Below are 20,039 nucleotides of genomic sequence, written 5' to 3' on the forward strand. Positions count from 1 at the left end.
TTATTTAAATCAAAATACTCAGATTTAAAAAAAAAAAAAAAAAGACCGCACGTGGGAGGGGCAGTTTGGTCCTCTAGGAGACCGCCCGTGGGAGGGGGGGGGGGGGGGGGGGGGGGTTTGGTCTCCTAGGAGACCGCCCGTGAGCCAGGCAGTTAGATTATTTTTGAAAAGAAAATAGAATACGGAGTTATTTTTAAAATTAACCTTTTCTTTTGAGGTATTAATAAAAATGACCGACTACTTTTGGGCCGGGCCCGTGACATGATGAACCTAGATTTAAATGTTAATACAGTTAAATATTTTTGCAACGATGTACGAAATAATTATCCATGTCGCTGTTAAATTTAGGGGAGAGTACGAATTTCTATAAAAAAAAATTAAATGGATTTTTTTTTTCTAGAGTAGAATTAGAGTGTTTTTAAGCTTATTAAATCAAATGACGAATTTGAATTGTTGAAACTAATTTACAATGATGCGTTTACAATTTTACATGTTAAATTTAATTTTTTGGGTAAGTTTAGTATAAAATAAATTGGTTAAAAATGAATGAAAAATGAATGTATTAAAATTAACTTTATATTAAATTTATAAATTTGACAGGTAAATATTCGCGAAGTAAATCAGTTTTAATGATTTAAACTTATACTTTGAAAAAGTAATGATATATTTTTTTGGAATTGAGCTCACCAAAATTTTAAGGAGCTTAAAAGCATCATAATTCTATTTCCTTTTCTATATGTCTTAGTTCAAATAACTGACATTTTTCATGACAATTAATGAACAAAATATATGTATCTGTTTTTATCCGATACCGATCCAGTCCGACACGGGTCTGTATCCCCTCGTATAATTAAAAAACGATATAAAATTGGATTCATCCGACCGAACACTTTCACGTCAGACTCAGACTGGGCAGACACTATCCAAATCCTGCCACGTTGCCTCTCTTTACGGATGGGCTTGTTATGGAGAGGCCTTTTAGTTTTTTAATACAGAGGTTTCCCGCAAGTGATAGAATTACAGCCTTACACTTACAGGAGCTCTCTTCAAATTTCACAGAAAATAGAGCTGGTGGTCCAGCATTGGCCTAGCCTAGAAAAGCCCACCGCGTCTCTTTCACCCCCTGGTTTCCTTCTCCAATCAGTCCCGGATTCGGCAACGAAAGAACAATATTTAATAAACAAATAACGAACCGTGCTGACAGAGTGCGTCTCCTCACGCATTCGGCATTCCCTTCCCACCTCCCCTCCAGTCTCCTGCAATGGAAACCATCTCCTCCTCCGCCTCCAATTCCGACTCTGACCCCGACTCCGATTCCGATTTTGATTCCTTTTTCGACGCACTGGACTTTCTAGAAGACACGGAACCTTTCGAACCCATTGACAAACCCGTCTCGGACACAGATGGCACCTCTCCAACGGCTACGATCAATCCTCCTCCGGTCCTTTTGGAAACCGTGCCCAACTCTGAAATCACAATTGAAGCTGAACCTCAAGCCATATCGACGGCCGTGATCAATTTACCTTCACCACCACCACCACCACCACCACCACCACCACATGCGCCAAGCCTTCTAGAGTTTATCGTTAATTTTATAATTAAAGCTATATTTTTCCAATTTTCTCTCATAGTCAGCTCCATAACATTTCCCATATGGCTTTTACACTGTTCAGTCACACTTCTCATGGACCCTTTTGGATTTATAAAGCGCCTCAGAAAATACATATTGGTCAAGGTTTCGTTAATTTTAAAAAAGATTGGAGATAAATTGGGGATGAATAAGGCTGGGAAGCTGGTTGTTAGGCTTTTTCGGGGCTCCTTTTGGGCTATTTATGTGTGTGTGGTGCTTATGGGGATGTTTCTAGGTGCGTTTCTGGGAGGCGGCTTGGTTGTCGGGAAAATAGTGGATAAGCCAGTTCAGATAAAGGAGGAGTTAAACTTTGACTACACTAAACCTAGCCCAGCGGCTCTTGTGCCAATTAGTTCGTGCACCGGGGTACTGAATTTTCACAAGAAGTGGGGTGGTACAAGAGTGATACCGGCAAATCATAAGTTTGAATTGACGATCTTGTTGAATTTGCCTGAGTCTGATTATAACAGGAGACTTGGGGTTTTCCAGGTATATTTATTTTTGGTTAATCTTTATATACTATGTTTTGCCCCATCATCTGGCTAGTTAGGAAAAGCAACAAGACAGAAGCAAAGCCGACAAACCATTCACAAAAAGATGTTTATTATGGATGAATTGTTGGGTCTTATATAGCATATACCATTTTTACCGCAGTAATTATTTAGATGATATCAGGAAACCATAACCAGTTACAACTTGAAAGCATTGCTGGTGATATTACTTACTGCCTCTATTGTTCTGCCAATGGAAATTATCGTTAAGAAGTTACAGAGTAGTGCTCCTTTTATAAGAAATTTTAATTATATTTCTCGAGTAGAACTAGGGTGCTCTTAAGCTCACCAAAGTGTTTGGTGAGCTTAACTCTAAAACCCATCAAATCGATTTTAAATGACGAATCTGAACCGTTGAAACCCGCATACCTTACGTGTGATGCATCTACATGTGAAATTTTTAAACATTTGAATTAGTTTAGTATAAAGTCAATCGGTCAAAATTAGAAGGTTAATAAATTAATTTTAGTGCATTCATTTTTTGAACGTTTTTTGACCGCTTGACTTTATACTAAATTAATTCGAATGTTTAAAAATTTCACATGTAGACGCATCACACGTAAGGTAGGCGGGTTTCAACGGTTCGGATTCGTCATTTGAAATCGATTTGATGGGTTTTAGAGTCAAGCTCACCAAACACTTTGGTGAGCTTAAGAGCACCCTAGTTCTACTCATATTTCTCATCAATGTTAATGAGTTAGAGCTGCACAATTTATTTAATCTGTGCAGTCCTTCATAAAGGGTTGTTAAGACATTTTTTTTAGGGTTGACTTCAACTACATGCCCATTAGGACCTATATTTTGTTTTGTCCAACTTGTAGGTGCATGAATAAGGTTTTGTATAGGTCAAATTTTCTAATTTTGTTCTATTTGTTGGTTTATGTATAGATTTTTTTTCTTTTTCTGATTAGGTCAGAGCAGAGTTTTTGTCTTCTGATGGCAAAGTTATATATACTACAAGCCAACCATGCATGTTAAGATTCAAGAGCTCTCACATGCACCTACTGGAGACCTTTATCAAAACCTGGCCCCTCATAACTGGTTACTTGTCAGAAGCCCAAATAATTAAAATTAAATTGAAGGGTCTAAAAGAGGGACCAGACCCGACTGCTTGCATAAGATTGATTCTCGAACAAAGAGCTGAGTTTAATCCTGGTGCAGGTATACCAGAAATTTATTCAGCTTCTTTAAGGCTGGAGTCTGATTTGCCTTTGCTCAAGAAAATAATTTGGAATTGGAGATGGACAATTTTTGTGTGGATTAGTACAGGGATCTTTGTGTTTGAACTTTTGGTTGCACTTCTTTGCTGTAAATCTGTAGTGGTCCCGCAAACAGTTAGGTTGGCAACAGGGCCCACTCGACAGGTGTAATGAGTAGCAGTGTTTTTTGCATTTGAATAGAGATGAGGTCAACACTTTTGAGAGGTTACTGGGTTCCAGGGTCTGCAGATTGTCAATCCTGGTAAGTTCTTCCATATCTTTTGCGAACGTTTCAAGGTTATGGTCTTTATTTGTATAAAGTCATAACTGACTTGCAGATTCCCCAAAGACCCCTTTTTTTTTTTATTTGCCTACGGTGATTGTTTTAAGTTCATGTGTTATTTATCCCTTGGATTGGTTATGATGCTATTCACAGTATACCATTCATCTTTTGGCAATCAAATTTGTTTTCTGAAAACAATGTATGTGTTACGTGTAAGGTTTTCTATTCTAAAATTTTGTTGCAGGTTACCTCATCTCCAGCAGTGGAATAATTTTGCATGTTCTGCAGTCACTAACCGGCAGATTATGTCTTCTTGTAATATTGTTAATAAATGATGTACCTTCCATAAACAGGCTTCTCACTGTTTCAATATTTGTAGGGCCAATATTCAAGTCGTACACTTGTTGAAAATCAAGATGGATTTTGTACAGCTGTAAATATTTTTTTTCTTTACACATTTAACGTGGAAGAATTACTGCATGTCCCGCAGTCACTAACATAATTTTTTTTTTCCTTAACTATAACCAATGTAGCTTTCATAAACATGCTTTTTTTGCTGTTTCAATCGTTTCACAGATATAAGTTCAAGTGGTTTATATGTTGGCTTTCAAGGTGATTTTATAGAGTTGTCCCTTTTTTCCATGTATTGTTCTCATCTTTTTGTAATTTTAAATTACTTGTGTTTCTCTGCAATGTTTTTTTTCTTTGTTCCTTATAAATGTAAAAAAATGAATTCAGTATCTTATTCTTATCACTTCTAACCCGTTATTGTGGAGCTCACTTTGTGTCTTGTAAGGATAAGAAAATGAAGGTAGCTGCTTTTGTTATTTGCCTTTTTTTCCCCTGCCATGATATCTAGGTAGACATTTAGCACACTATAACTTGTCTGGTAAGCATTTGATGTCTTCAGTAGTCATGAGTTTGTCTTGTTCATGGTATCAAACATGACATGTGCCGAAAGGCTTTGAACCAAATTCCCAGGTATCTGAATTACAATCTATATAAATATAAGCATCGTCATCATCACAATAGTGATTCTGCTATTTTTCATTTTTAAATTTATTGGGATTTTTGTACATATTAGTGGTGTTGTCTTCATCAATCTTATTGTTATTTTTCTTTATTTTGGGATTTGTTTTTAGTGGTAGGTTGGGGAGTTGATGGGGTGACAAAAATCAGTATATCCTTAATTGCAGGATCATGGGTTTATTTATTCAGCTTCATCATTGTACCCTGGCAATAAGAGAATCAATCTGGCACACAATAACCGAAAATGGTTTGTTTATTCAGCTTGTGCTGGTACACATAGGCTTGTTTACTCAGCTTTGCATTGTCTTATTGCAAAATCAATTGCAGGCTTCCGAATGAAATTGGTATTATATTTGTTACACTTACTTGTGCCTAACTTACTGGTAGAGGCTAAACTGGATATTATGGAGGTGAGTGCAACCTTGCTAACGTTCCGCAAGGGCTTGTTTGATCCAGAACATAAATGGTTTGAATGGAAAATTCTTAGAAAGTGAGTTTGTGAAATGACTAAATTGAGTTTCCCGGAAGAGGGAGGTCTCAGGGGAACTGTTAAAAAGTTGCACGGTAGTGTTGTTTGGATGTAGTTCAGGTGATTTTGGTAAAGGTGCAGGAACTTGTGAAAATTTTCGTATGAAGATACAAATTGAAGTCATACGTAACTTTGAAGTGAAATATATTGAAACCAGACAATAGTAGCTAAAGCATTCCATTGTTTGTTTTATATTTGTTTGTCTTAATCAACACTGTTTATCCATTGGTTATATTTCTGATACTTTGGTTAACTTTTTCTCTCCCTTGAGTGCATTTGCTGCAAAGCAGGAACAATCAAATCCGCGCCGATTGCAAGGTATAAAACCACCCCAGAGCAGCTTGAAAATTGGAGCGGCTGAACGGGTATAGTCATATGGCTTGAGATGTTTAACGGGTTGGGTTTGGGTTCAATGGGTGTGATCCGTTAACAAGGTAAAACAGGCTGAACCAAGGGGTTTTAGTAAATTTCAGAACTCGTAATTGGGCCAGTCTTTTCGGGCTCAGATCCCTAAGACATTGTCTCAAAATTGTTCAGTACATTTCTCAGATTAGGGCTTCTAATAATTCCCCACTATATAATATCATAATTCATAGTTAGTGTATGACAGTGCAATTCGAGATAATTCGCCATAAGCTAAGAGATCTCACTCGCATTAGTAGTGTGTGACAGTGTGAAGATAGACTGAAGCTCATTGTTAATTTACTTTCGAACATGCTGATTAATTAAAAAAAAATGATAGCTGTCTGCGAATTTCGAATCGTTGACTTAACATGATAAGACGATAAGTATTATTCTAACTTTGATGACAAAACAATTATAAAAATCATTCAAGGAATCTTGACCAGCACTGACAACGAACCTGATTTGCTGCTTTTCTGACGCTGGTATCAGATTGCTTTCTATGATGCACTGCAGTTTTGAAAATGAAAAAGGCATAGAACAAACGATAGAACCTTTGATAAGACTCATGGTTGGTGTTCTGCTGTTCTCGGCACAATAAATGTGAAAGGTTGGTCAGATATTATATGAAGTGGTTTTTGGCCATTTACGACCACCACTTCTACTATCAAAATATATAAACATCGCAAGTAAATTATATGAAAAAGACCTGACCTACCTCAATCACGACCAAATTCAGGTTAAGTTCGAACGATATGTTACAACTTACAAATTAATACAAATCTTAGATATTAACCCAAGGCAATTAACTTCAGTATTCAAAATAACATAGGACCAACTTGAACAAACAACACTACAACACTACAACACTAAGATATTATAAAAATGAAAAATATCTATAGACATGTTATTGCTGTTATAATTAGTTGCATACCAAATTTAATGTAACTTTACTGTCAACTGATATTTCAGAAAAACATTAAAAATAATTTGCTGTGAACAATAAGTCGTTTGATGAACAACAAAATTTACGTCAAATTTATCATTTTGCATGTCCATGGTATAGGTATAATACAACATTTTAACTGTTATATCGGATTTCAAATTAAGAATTATTCTTATGATCATCAAAATTACTGAGTTAATTTATTATTAATGAATCCTAACCTAATATAAATCTTGTCAATTGCTAACTTTTCCCACTGGGAGTTTCACCCGCCACAGAGTATTGTACATGGTACAGGCAGCATATTTTCATTCTGAATTGTTTCTCTTCTATCATTTTATTTTCTTTGGCATTCTTCGTGTTGTGTTGTCGACAAAGAGTAGTTTATCCGGTCCTTCCTAGTTCCTAATATCTTATTATAAGAAAAACATGCGAAATAAATGCTTCTGTCAACCCGTTACACTCTCGGCTATCCTTCTAGATAAATAGATAATCCCTACCTAACTGATCGTGACCATCATGAGGCTATTACCGTAATTTGTTTACAACCGACACACCACCCCTCACTGAGCAGCGAGAGCAACGGAACAACAGCTCAGAAAAGGCGCTCGAACAAATCATTTCCCTCCCTCGCTTCTCTCTCTCTCCCAAATCTACACACACGCCTTGCACCTGCCACCGTCGGTTGGAGATCCATAATCTTTCCCACTTCTCGTACATTTTCCAAAAGATCTAACCAAATTACAGTGCATCAATTTATCCGACTATCGTTGAATGCTTTGGGATTAGTGCGAAATGGGGGCATCGAAGTACACGAAGGGATGTTGCGGTTGGCTGATTGTGGTGGTGGTGGCAGCGCTGGTGGTCACCGCCGGCGTGGTGGCTATCATGAAGAAGCGGTCCCATAAGTCGGAGCCGCTCCCTGTCCCGGGCCCACCCGGCGCGATAAATCAGAAATACGCCAATGCACTTGGCACTGCTCTCCAGTTCTTCCAAGTCCAGAAAGGTAATTACCTTATTTTTTGCTGTTACCAGCTTGGATCTCTAATTAAATTTAATTATAGATTTTTTATTGGTTAATTGTTTTATTTATCTGAGAATGCAAGCAAGGATTAGTCGTGATTATATTGGGGGAACACAATACACAAATTGATGTTTTACTGTTCTTAGATCTAGGTAGATCTGATAATTTTCACAATCCAGAAAATGAAGCCAGTGACTGGGTAAGCGGTTCCTGCTTGTCAGTGACACTATTGCAAATCTCGAGTTTGCAAATAATAATTAATTTAACTTTTCATTTGTTTATAGTTTTCTTCTTGGATAGTCAACCAAATGATGTTACTTCTGGTCATTGATTGAGCTAAAAACAAATATAAAATAAATTATTGCATGTGTAAAACAAATATAAAAAATCAGCATAAGGCAGATTTGAAATCCTCTGTACTATATAAATATAAAACAAATCATCACATCATATGTGGATTTATTTTGTCCATGATAAAAGGCTATCTTCTTTGAGTTAATCATAGAACCTTAAAGGGAGTTGGGAGAAGTGGCAATAAGAACATGAAAAATGTTTTAGTTGTGAATATCTTTTAAAACAACACTATTATATAATCATATATGTGCTGTTACTAACTAGAATTGTAATTTCATTGTACAGCTGGTAAGTTGGTCAACAACAAGATCTCCTGGAGAGGTGATTCAGCTTTGGATGATGGGAAGGAAGCGGGTTTGGACCTTTCAAAAGGAATGTACGATGCTGGGGACCACATGAAATTTGGCTTTCCTATGGCATTCACTGCCACTGTGCTGGCATGGTCAATTTTGGAGTATGGAGATCAGATGGCAGCTGCTAAGCAGCTTGATCCATCTCTAGATGCGCTTAAGTGGATAACCGATTTTCTCATCAATGCTCATCCTTCTGATAATGTGCTTTACATTCAGGTACGGTCTTTAGATTAAAAGAAAAAAAAAAAAAGCTTTAAGCATGAAAAGTTCATGATAGTTTACAAACAATCTGAGTTGGCAATATATTATTAGTTCGTTACCTTTTTGAACAATGTCAATTGCTTATATTACATAAATTTGGAACAGAACCACTGTATGTGAATAATAATTTAAGACAAAAAGAAAAGGATTATAGATAGACAGATATTGAAAACGTAATCTTTCTTAAGTAATAACAATTCAGTGTTAATTTTGAAATATGTTACATGGGTTCTTTAGGTTTTTCAAATTTGATTAAATTTTTTTTCTGGATAAAGCACTTATGTAGCAGCAATTGGTTTTACACCTTGCCTAATAACTTTGCAAGTTGCAACACATTATATTTGAAGTATTTCTTTTTTTCTAGCATAACTGTTATCATTCTTTTGTCAGGTCGGTGACCCCGACACAGATCACAAATGCTGGGAAAGACCTGAAGACATGACTGAGAAAAGGCCGCTAATAAAAATTGACAAAAACAACCCCGGAAGTGAGGTGGCGGCCGAGGCAGCCGCAGCCATGGCGGCTGCTTCACTGGTCTTTAAATCCAAAGATAAGGATTACTCTGATACTCTCATCCAGCATGCACAGAAGCTGTTCACTTTTGCGGACACTTATCCGGGGTCATATACTGTTACCTACCCCAAGATCCAGACGTATTATAATTCGACAGGGTATCATGATGAGCTGTTATGGGCTGCAAGCTGGTTGTACCATGCAACTGGAGATCGCCAGTACTTGAGCTATGTAACGGTGAAGAATGGGAATTCTTATGCTGACTGGGGTCGGCCGACATGGTTTAGCTGGGATGATAAACGGGCTGGTACACAGGCAAGTTGATTTTTTTAATTAGCTATCCTCTTTACTGTATGATTTATCGCAGGCTGTACTTGACATTGTTAACACCCAGTGAGTGATTTTATTCGTTGGTTCCTTAAATAAATTAGCAAATAGTTAAAACCCTTTTCGGTTATTGCCATACTGATAACTTGTGCTAATTTCCATATTCAGATTGGAGTTTAATGATTTTTTTTTTTTGTCTTAATTAAAGGTTTTTCTGATAACTGATATGAGCAACATCTAAAACTTTTTTTTTCCCTTTTCTTTGCATCATACAGGTCCTATTATCGAGAGTAAAATTCTTTAGTTCAAAAGAAGCCTCAAATGCAGAGAACAATGGCCTTGGTATGTACAGGAAAACAGCCGAGGCTGTAGTGTGTGGTCTCTTACCTGATTCACCAACTGCCACTACTAGCCGGACAAGTGGTTAGTCTCACCAAAGTTTATTAAATTTTAACATTTTCTTTTCCAGATTTAATCATTAAGTAACCAAAAAATGGTTCTTTTTTTATTATATGCCTTAGTTCAATAAATATACCAAAATACACAACCTAAAATACTATATTGTAATTAGGAAGTAAATTACATTACCAATATGCTAGCAAGTATGAGACTGCATTATTGCAAAATAAGTTGATACCAGTCAAACTGTTCTATAAGAATATAATATTACCAACTTCTTTGAGCTCCAGTCACACAGAAAGAAAAAAAAATGCAATAGCCAGCTACTCCTAAGGTCAACGAATAAAGGTTAACTGTATGTTGGATGATAACAGACGCAATGTACTAAAGAAGAAAGTGATTTATCATGTTAACAAAAACTCAAAAAGGCGTACTGTAGTTCATTGACGTGCTTTATATAATTTCTTTGGCGGGTGAAAATAATTTCCCTTTTTTATCATTTGATTTACCAGCCTTTGACTGATTTATTTATGCTGTTGATTTTCTTTCAGGAGGCTTAGTGTGGATAGATGAGTGGAATGCTCTCCAGCACCCTGTGGCAGCCGCGTTCTTAGCAGTAGTTTACAGTGACTATATGCTGACTACACGTACTTCAGAAGTGAGCTGCAGTGGTCAATCTTTTTCTCCAACTGATCTTCGCAAATTTGCAGCTTCCCAAGTAATTGTTCCTTTTTTTTTTTTTTCCGTTTTAGAAGGTTCATCAGAAAATCCTTAAAGAAATAACCAAGAAAATATGACTACGTTGGATGAAGAAAGGTACATACTACAATTCGGCAATGCCTGCATCTTATACTGTTATTTTTTTGCTTGCGTGGGGAAGGGAGTGGGCATAATAGCCAATAGATGTTAATATTGTCGTTGCCTCGCTCTGATCAATAGAGCTTTGAACTGGGCACAATGCCACATTTTGCCCAAATGCTTGAATTTAGATTCCAACTTGTGACAGCCAGCCGAAGTTGCTTAAGAGCCAAGATGAATTAATATAGTAGTGTTTTCGGCCACAATTTGAACACAACAATCCAATTACTCTTACCTTTATTGATAAACATTTTTTATTCTAATTGTCTTGTATTTAATATTTACCAGGCTGATTACCTCTTAGGCAACAACCCAATGAAGATGAGTTACCTGGTTGGGTACGGTGACAACTACCCACAACAGGTGCACCACCGTGGCGCATCAATTCCAGTTGATGCCAATACTGGTTGCAAGGGTTTTCAATGGCTTACATCCACTAGCCCAAACCCTAATGTTGCAACTGGAGCCCTGGTTGGTGGTCCATTTAAAAATGATTCTTTCATTGATTCGAGAAATAACTCCATGCAAAATGAGCCGAGCACGTATAACAGTGCTGTCCTGGTCGGGCTGCTTTCTGGGCTGGTCACCACCTCATCTGTTTCTCTTTCTCTCTCATAGGGTTCATGGGCTTGTATAATACCACTTGAGCTTCCCTTATTTGTTAAGAAGACCTAGGTTTTCTTATCTGAGCTGATAGCGCAATGCAGCAATGTATATGATATGTGTGAAGAGCATTCGAGGGCTAGATAGAGCCATTTTATAGAAATCGGGCTGAGGGAAAATATGTGATTTGGATTTGTTGTAGTCGAGTTAGTTTGTTGTAAACCGTGGAGCTCCAATTCATGATTGAATTATTGTTTGTTGTATTATGTGTTTTAAAAGTTAGTATGATGTTATTATTCTTGGAAATGCATGTAAATTTTTTATTTCCGTTGAGATTGTTTTTTACCAGTTATTGAAACTATGATTAATTAGCTAGACCTAGGTTCTCTCATCTTGCTTTTTTCTTTTATTCTTTTTAAACTAAAACATATATCATCTCATATTCTCATTATTACCTTTTTCATCAAAAAAACAAAAAATATGATCTCATTATTACGCACTAGCTGTGGAGATAGAAAAAAAAGGGGGGGAATTTCACGTATACTCCTCAAAACCTTCAAACATTCGAGGTGAGGGGCGCCTACACAATCTCATAAACATGCACCTCTATATTATTCACATAATTGCTGTATAAATACAATTTAAACGATTTGCATTAGAATTTGACTTTTTTAGTTCTACAGTTTCAACTAGGGCAGTTTAATCCAATTCCACAAGACTGCAGGATCCAACATAATCATTTCAACCGTGGAATTCTTTTTGTGGCGATGTTTCCAAAGCATTAGACCTCTTTATAATTACTGGTAATGCATATCAGAAGTTTGCAACCATGAATTATGCAAGCATTTCCTCGAAAAAATAACTCTGCAAGCAAGGGGGAGTCTGTATCCTTTCTGATACCGCACCAAATTACAAATAAACGTGGCACGATTCCAGCTGAACAATTAGAATTCGGTACCTAGTGTAGATATAAGGGATCCATTTTGAGATTCGTATAAAGTTAAAGAACGGTCATAATTTAGAAATTCTACTCTGTTACCGAATTGGATCTGAATTCAGCAGGCGGAAAGACTTGTAAAGCCTAATAAATAGAGTGCGGCCTAGAAATTTCTTTTTGCCTAATATTTAAGGAAAAGCACGAATGTTCTTGTTTCCAAAATAATATCAAGTTGTTTAGATCCATGTATTACAAAGTGTAATTTTAAGAACTAGTATTTGCTCAATGATAAAGGTATATGATTTTTATATGAGAGATTGTGAGTTTAAAATTCGAATGGAAATTTTTTCTTACTGTAATAACAAGAATATGGAATTTGGAGTCTTCATCTCCATCTTTCTTTCAAAATAAAATAAAATGTGTAATCTAAAATTTTGATTGAACGCCTTCAGCAATTAGTTCTTTTAAATGGCTTATTTTCCAAAACACGCATAAAATATTTAATTATCATAGCAATTCATTATAAAATATTTAATTTGCCCATTTATACAGTCGTTAATCAAAACATGAGCTAGTTATAGAGGTACAGAATCAGTGAAGCTATTTACATTAACAGACAAGAGTTATTTTATTTTACTTTATGGTTTTTCAAGGACAAATTCAACTTTATTGAATGTATTCCAAAACTTGTATAAGAGTTTCTTTTAAAAACCTTTCTAAATAAAGCAAATAAGGACTGGATATGTATTTGGCTGAGTTTTTTTTTTTGAGTAATGGTTGGAAGTCAAGTCATCAAACTATTTAATACCATTGTTATTATAATAAAAGATTTGTTCCATTCGGGTTTCGAATTCATAACCTCTTATATAGAAACCACGTGCCTTTGCCACTAGACCAAATGTTAGTTCTTAGTATTTGACTGAGTTGAGTTGCTAAACATTAACCAACCAAATAAAGTGGTTGGCTTCTTCTTATTTTTGGTTTGTTGGTCTGATTCGGGCAATAAATGCATCAATGTTTGCCAACAAGTAAAATATGTTTTTGTCGGTTCATTGATCAATTCTTCGAAACGGGGGAATACTTCGTAGGTTTCGGAGAAGGGACTAAGTTTATTGACACTTTTTTATTTATTTGTAATTTTTATCTTTGCAAAAATATTTTTATTAGTCCTTGCATAAAATGAAATTATATGATACTTATTCATTTAGTTTTTTTTTTTTCTCAATTTCAAGTTGCTGGCTATTATCCTAAATTCACGCAACGACAAAAAATGTGTATTTAAAAGAGAACAGATTTTTGGATCATAGAGATGACAATATTCCCCCAAAAATGAATTTCAAACACTTTCTCTCTGTGGTTCAAAGCCCATTAAAGCTCAGTTTTATGAGCTTCAAGCCCATGTGAGAATGTAAGGCCTCCTTGGCCCATATAAACTCAAAAGGATGAAGTCGTTCCGCTTCACTAATTCGCTCCTTCCCACCGTTTTGTCCCGCTTCGACGACAATGCCAATTGCTAACTAATTCCCATAATGGGCCGTACGTACGCGCCGATTCAAGCGTTTTGAAAATTCTCTCTCCTCCATCCTTCTAAAATTATCCTGGACCCACCGATTCAAGTGTTTCTCCCTCTTTCTCGCGTAGAAGATTAATGAAGGTATCCACGCTGGCGCCATATTTTTTTTATAAATTCTCTCAGTTTTAACATTTTTCTTTGATTTACATTTTATCGAAAAGGTGGAGCGGGCTCAAGTCCCGCTCAATTCCTTTTTGTTTCAATAGTCCCCAATTTTGTGTAAATTCGCAGTTTCTCCATATCAACCAAGAGTAAGATTCTGGCTTCGTTGGTTTTTCTTCTTAAAATTTCTGTCTATTACGTTTATATGCATTGAGCAATCGAATGACTAAGAGTTTTTCTGATTATATGCTTCTTCAATTTCTTATAAAAAGTAAGTTTAATTATTTATTGCAGGAATTGGTGTTAAGAAGGATAATTGAGAAAAGATGATAGGTTCTTTCCTTACTAGAGCTCTAATGTAAGAAATGTGATGGATTAAACTTTGAAATGATTTAACTGATGGATCATAATTTGATCTTTAATATTTTCTTTTATTTTTGCGTAGCTTGGCTCTTGGTTATGCTTATCCTGCTTACAATTGCTACAAGACGGTAGAATTGAACAGGCCAGATATTGAGAAGTTGCGATTTTGGTTAAAATACTGGTCAGTTGATAAGTGAAAAAGGGAACTCTTATGAGAAATTTGCACATCCCTCCATCCCAAATATTTGCCAAATAGCAGCACCATAATAAATAAGGGCCGCTAATGAGTCGAGCCGGCTCGCGAATCAATGAGTTGAGCGGTTCAATATTTCATAATGAATCGGGCTCAAAACTAAAAAAAATCCTAACTCGACTTGGCTCACTTTTGTAAAAAAAAGCTTGGCTCAGCTCGCAAGCCGGCTCATGAGCATGAGCGGGCTCATATTTTGTCCTTTGATGAAAAAATGGAGTCAATTAATCTCTAATGAAGATAGATTGTCCATGGTGTCAGATGTCGTGTCACAATAATATTTTTTTGGAGCACAATTGCAAAACACTTTTCCGAATGATCATGATGATCAAGCTATATATTTCTATATTGTTATTTAGTACAGGGTAAATTTTTTTGATGAATTTGTATGGACGAAATCATTGGTCGCATCATTCTCATCTTCAAATTTCAATTTTTTTTCAAATTTCAAAGTTTTTCACATGTAATATGAGCCGGCATTTTGAAATTATTTTAAAGAAATGATCATTTTCTTTAAAAAATGATCAAAAATTTTCAACATGTAATTTAAAGTCGGTAGAATATCTCTATCCCACTTCGATCATTTTTTGAACATGTAATATGAGCCGGCTCACGAACCGAGTCAAACCAAGTGTTTACATGAACCGAGCCGAGCCGAGCTTTTTCTTTTAAAAGCAAGCTGAGTTAGAGCCGAATCATTTTACTGCTCTCATTGAGCCGAGCCGAATCATTATTAGATATTAATGATTGAACAAGGATTAGGCTTGGGTTTGAAATTATTGCTTTGTTACCATAATTACTGAATGCCTAGAATGTAAGTATGAAAACCAGAACAAATTTAACATCTTTGAAATGTTATATAGGGGCTTATTATTCAATTCAACATCTGACATGATGGATCTTTGTATAGTTTCTTGCTCTTGACGTTTTTAAAAAAGAAAATATTAATGTTTATTGGCAGGATATTGATTGCCGTCCTGACTGTTGTTGAAAGGTTTTCAGATTACATCATTTCATGGTAAAACTTAAACATGATGCCTCTTACATGTAACATGTCCAATTTTAATCCTTTTTTTCTTTCTAATTTTGGAACTGTCTCTTTTAGGTTGCCAATGTATGGGGAGGCAAAGCTGGCTTTTATTGTGTACCTCTGGTATCCTAAAACAAATGTATGATGCTCTTCTCTCATTTTAACTACACAATATGTTGGGTTTATCGAAGCTGTTGCAACTCAAAGATTGCAAATTCAACTCATATTACCAGCATGGTATATGCAGTAACTTAAGTGATAAGTAAAGGCACTGTCTAGAACCTAGAAAATAAAATTGGGGTAAGGCTAATATGCTATGGCTTGTATAGAGGGCTATGGTGCTACGGCTCAATATTCGAGTTTTCAAAATCCTAACGGTCGATTTGAACCGTTCATCTTATTCTCCATATTAATATGTGTTTGGAGACCAAATTTTATATTTTTGGAAATTTTTTACTATTTTTTCAGATAAGTAAAAAATCACTTGATCTAAAAAATTCTGCACCAATTCAGATATTTGATTTTCTACCTATATAACAAAATAGTAAATCTTTTTTTAAAAAATGTAAAATTTGGTCTCCAAACACATATTAATATGATTAATATGGAGAATAAGATAAACGGTTCAGATCAAACGTTAAGATTTTGAAAACTTGAATATTGAGCCGTAGTACCGTAGCTCTCTATGCAACCCATAGCATATTAGCCTTACCCATAAAATTGACACCTAATATACTAAAATGGCAACCTTTCCGGTACCAGTTATAGGCTACATGTAAGACAATCAAGTTTTTCAATAGCACCATCTTGCTGTATATGTTTCATATGTTTTATAGGGCACACCGTATGTGTATGACACATTCTTAAGGCCACTTGTGGCAAAGCATGAGAGAGAGATTGATCGAAACTTGGTTGAGTTGAGAACAAGAGCCACTGACATTGCAGCAGCTTATTGTTCAAAGGCCTTAATGAATTCTCAGACACTGATTTTTGAAGCAATCAGATATGCTTCCACATATCCTCTTGCCTCCAAAACATCCCCTGTCAAGGTTTTGTTATTTATTTTTTGGTTCTATAGTTTTTGAACATTAAAACAACAATACTCACTGTCAGTTTTGTACCTTCTTCAATTTATTATGCCTTTTGTTACCATTTGAGCCACGCTGCCCATTTTATGCAATACACCTTCCACATATGCATGCCTTTTGTTCCACAGTATACCTTCTTTGAGGGAGCTGATATTAACACTACAAAATATGTTATTGACACAACACAATTTAAAATTTCTATTTGATAGACAAAATTGCCCTCCACAATCAATTACTTATGTTGCTCTCTTAATTTGGAAACTTTTTAATGCTAATATATTTTTTAATGTACTTTCTTAATCTGTCTATCTTCTTCATAGAGGAAAAAAAAATAGATTGGAGCTTTCAATGATTTTATTGTTATTTATCAAGCTATTAGAAGGTTCTTTTTTGGTTTTCTACTATTTTCTTTTAAAACAAACTGATTTTTATGGATCGTCTTCTATTATCTAAATTGGAATATTATTTATCTAAAAAGCACAAAAAACATATATACTCCCTTACTACCATCCCATGAAATCCCCCCACCCTCTACCCATCCAAAAATAATAATAAAATTAAAACTTGTGTATATATCTATTTTCTCAACACCAAAATAATTTTTCGACAATTAATAAGTTTAATTATAACACAAATCTTCAAAATATTACAACATAGAGCATGGAATTTTCATTTAAAAGATATATTAATAAACGTTTTTCATTTTGAAAAACCCTTTTTCTAACATGTTTTTTCTTGACTTCTTCATTTAAATGAGTTTTATTATCTATAACAAATATAGTAATGAATATATTCAATGAAAAATAATTGAAAAGATCCTGTCTAAAAAAAATATTGTTGGTGAAATTTTACATATTAGTATTGATAGATTTATATCCAACAAAAAATATTTTGCCATTTTTTTTTTGTAAGTAGATATTTGTGAATTTGGGTAAAATAAACGTATATAATGATAGATTTTCAATAATATAATAAAATATTTCATTTTTGTAATATATTTAAAAATCTTAAAAGTATGATGAAATATATAAATAACAAATATGATCAAATATTTATTTAATTTATTAATTTAACTTTTATAGAAAGAAAAAATATATCATAATGTATGAGAGTGAAGGAATATTATTATTTACTAAGTAACTTTTCAGGAAAGAAAATACTATAATGGTAAATGAGAGGGATACAATTTCTAAAGAAAATAGTTAATGAAGGGTAAATTTGTCTATATATTAAAATATTTAGATAATGTTGTGTTAATAAAAAGATTTGTAGTGTTGATATCATGACCCCTTCTTTGATGTGGTATAATTTTTGTATCTGCTTTTAGCTTAGAAGAAGTGTTGTTTCACTTCATTTCATTTTACTAGGGTCATTAAAAAGCCCTTTATACTATTAGTTGAAGTGAGAATGAAGATTATATATTGCTGAACGACCCCTTCTCTCTTCCTCAATTATTTTAATAAAAACCAGTGTGCTTTGGAGGATACCTTTTTGTGTTGTTTTAATTGAAGCCAGTGCTCCCTTGTCACATATTCACATGTTGAAGAAATATGGAAACCAGTGTGCTATACTGCCATTGAGGATGCCTTATTTTGTGTTTTTTTTGGGGGTACATGTGGTCCCCGTACTTCTAACTTATGGGGTAATTGTGATAATAATTGTTTTAGCAGGGAGACACAAATACCACGGTCCACCCGTGCTATTTACTTTTCTTTACATATGGTCCTGGGTCCTGGCCCGGAATAAAAAAACTTAAAAATGTATTTCTGGATAAATAACATAATTTGTGATGCGATGTACAGGATAATGTGCCTTCAGCCAAGTTGCATGCACAAGAGAAACGATCAGCTGTGGCTTCTTCCTCTCCAGTTGATACGAATGAACTGGATGCCTCCAGCTCTGATTTACCAAAACCAACTGAAGTTGGATCAACTGGAGCGTTGGAGAAGGGAGATGGAACAGAAAAGACAGCACAAGAGTCAGCTATTGAGGATGCGATTCGTTTGACCAGATCTAGACTGAGAAAACGAATGGGTAGTATTGGTAATGGTACCGATTCAGGTCCTGATACTCCGAAATAGCCTGTACTTGTAAATTTTTTTTTTTTTTTTTTTTAATTTCAGCTTCAGCTATCCAAAATGTTTCTTGAGTGCTCTTATATAGCTGCATTACAAGAACTTTTGATTTTGAAATGGGGGAAGTTTCATTTCTTAATTCGGGTTATTAAAGGACCATTTATATTCTCTCACTAAAGAGCTGCCAGGATCTCAAATTCATTTTCTTTGTTCAAGTTGTTTGGTCTAATTTTATGTTTGAGATAGGTTCAATTATATATTATGGAATTAACATGATAAATAAGAAAATGTAGGTAAAGATAAAAGAAGCAAAAATTCTTTGGTTGGTAAACTATGAATGTCTCTGAACCGTTGTTTTATGCAATTTAGTTTATCGAGTATTTGGCAATGTAACCAATGTTTAAGTTGGTGTTGCTGTCAGTTTCTGTTATTAAAATAGTGATGAAATGACACTCTGACAGTTATCTGAAATGTGTTTTAAAATAGCGCGCGTGTGTGTGGGGTGGGGGCCTGGGGGGAGGGAGGGGAGGGGACTATCCTTCCAGGTACCTGACTGAGGAAAATTAGCATCTGACGGCCCGAATTATTTCTAACCGGACTAAAGTCACTAAACTCAATCTGATGACAAGTATGTGAGGGGATAAGGTTGTTCCAAATCAGCATGGATAAAGAATTCAAGTATGATCGAAATGCACGGAACTGTTAATAAAAATTTGACAGTTTTAAGATTTGTATCAATTTATATTTAGATCCTTTATTAATATGAAATGCCTACGGGATTCTCCTAAAAAAAAAAAAATCTACGGTACCTACCATTCTGCTAGTAGATGCATGTACCAACTTTTGGCAGACTCTACCTGGAATTCGTTTTGGAAAGGTAAAGTCCAAACTGAAAGGTACAATGCCAATACTTGAAAAAGCTAAAACTATATATTTGCCCATTCGCAAGGACTGATAGGTTTGGTAGAAATAAAACGAAAGGAAAGCAAAATGTAGACAATTTCTCTCCAAACGCCAATTCCTTTGTAAGATGGCTTAACATGATTGGATGGTCATGTTTTATCAATGAGGTTTCCAAAATGAAATTGTGTGAATATGATAGTAATTTGTCATATGTGAATACTTGTGGCTTGTCAGGGATAAGTAAAGGAATTTCCACCTCAAAATCAGTAGCTAATGTTAAAATGAAAGAAACGTCCATTATTATTGTAGTGGAACATTGACCTAAGATTTCAAACAAAGAACAATGACCTAAAATATATTTTATTTAATTTTTTAAGGTTACGATAAAAATAACGGAATAATTCCTAAAACCAAGGTTCTAAATAGCATGCTATAGCGCCGCTATAGCATTTTCGAA

General features: G+C 35.0%; 3 protein-coding genes across 3 annotated transcripts; all 3 read left to right on the forward strand.

Moving 5' to 3' along the window:
• Positions 1-1,130: 1,130 nt before the first annotated feature.
• Positions 1,131-4,206, forward strand: LOC144567592 (seipin-2-like). The gene is made up of 3 exons (XM_078317756.1): positions 1,131-2,119; positions 3,093-3,642; positions 3,908-4,206. Exons 1-2 carry the CDS (start codon positions 1,262-1,264, stop codon positions 3,549-3,551), a joined length of 1,317 nt encoding a protein of 438 aa, XP_078173882.1. The 5' UTR covers positions 1,131-1,261; the 3' UTR covers positions 3,552-3,642; positions 3,908-4,206.
• Positions 4,207-7,127: 2,921 nt separating this feature from the next.
• Positions 7,128-11,652, forward strand: LOC144567619 (endoglucanase 24-like). The gene is made up of 6 exons (XM_078317794.1): positions 7,128-7,575; positions 8,233-8,516; positions 8,952-9,389; positions 9,677-9,824; positions 10,352-10,518; positions 10,947-11,652. The coding sequence occupies exons 1-6, from the start codon at positions 7,365-7,367 to the stop codon at positions 11,274-11,276; spliced, it is 1,578 nt and encodes a 525-aa protein (XP_078173920.1). The 5' UTR covers positions 7,128-7,364; the 3' UTR covers positions 11,277-11,652.
• A 2,515-nt stretch (positions 11,653-14,167) lies between these two features.
• On the forward strand, positions 14,168-18,815 carry LOC144567513 (putative HVA22-like protein g). Its single transcript, XM_078317661.1, has 6 exons — positions 14,168-14,231; positions 14,319-14,417; positions 15,448-15,504; positions 15,592-15,655; positions 16,353-16,565; positions 18,407-18,815. Exons 1-6 carry the CDS (start codon positions 14,200-14,202, stop codon positions 18,683-18,685), a joined length of 744 nt encoding a protein of 247 aa, XP_078173787.1. The 5' UTR covers positions 14,168-14,199; the 3' UTR covers positions 18,686-18,815.
• Positions 18,816-20,039: the final 1,224 nt, after the last annotated feature.

The sequence above is a fragment of the Carex rostrata genome, chromosome 16 (genome assembly GCF_964058835.1).
Source record: "Carex rostrata chromosome 16, lpCarRost1.2, whole genome shotgun sequence".
Taxonomy (NCBI): Eukaryota; Viridiplantae; Streptophyta; class Magnoliopsida; order Poales; family Cyperaceae; genus Carex; species Carex rostrata.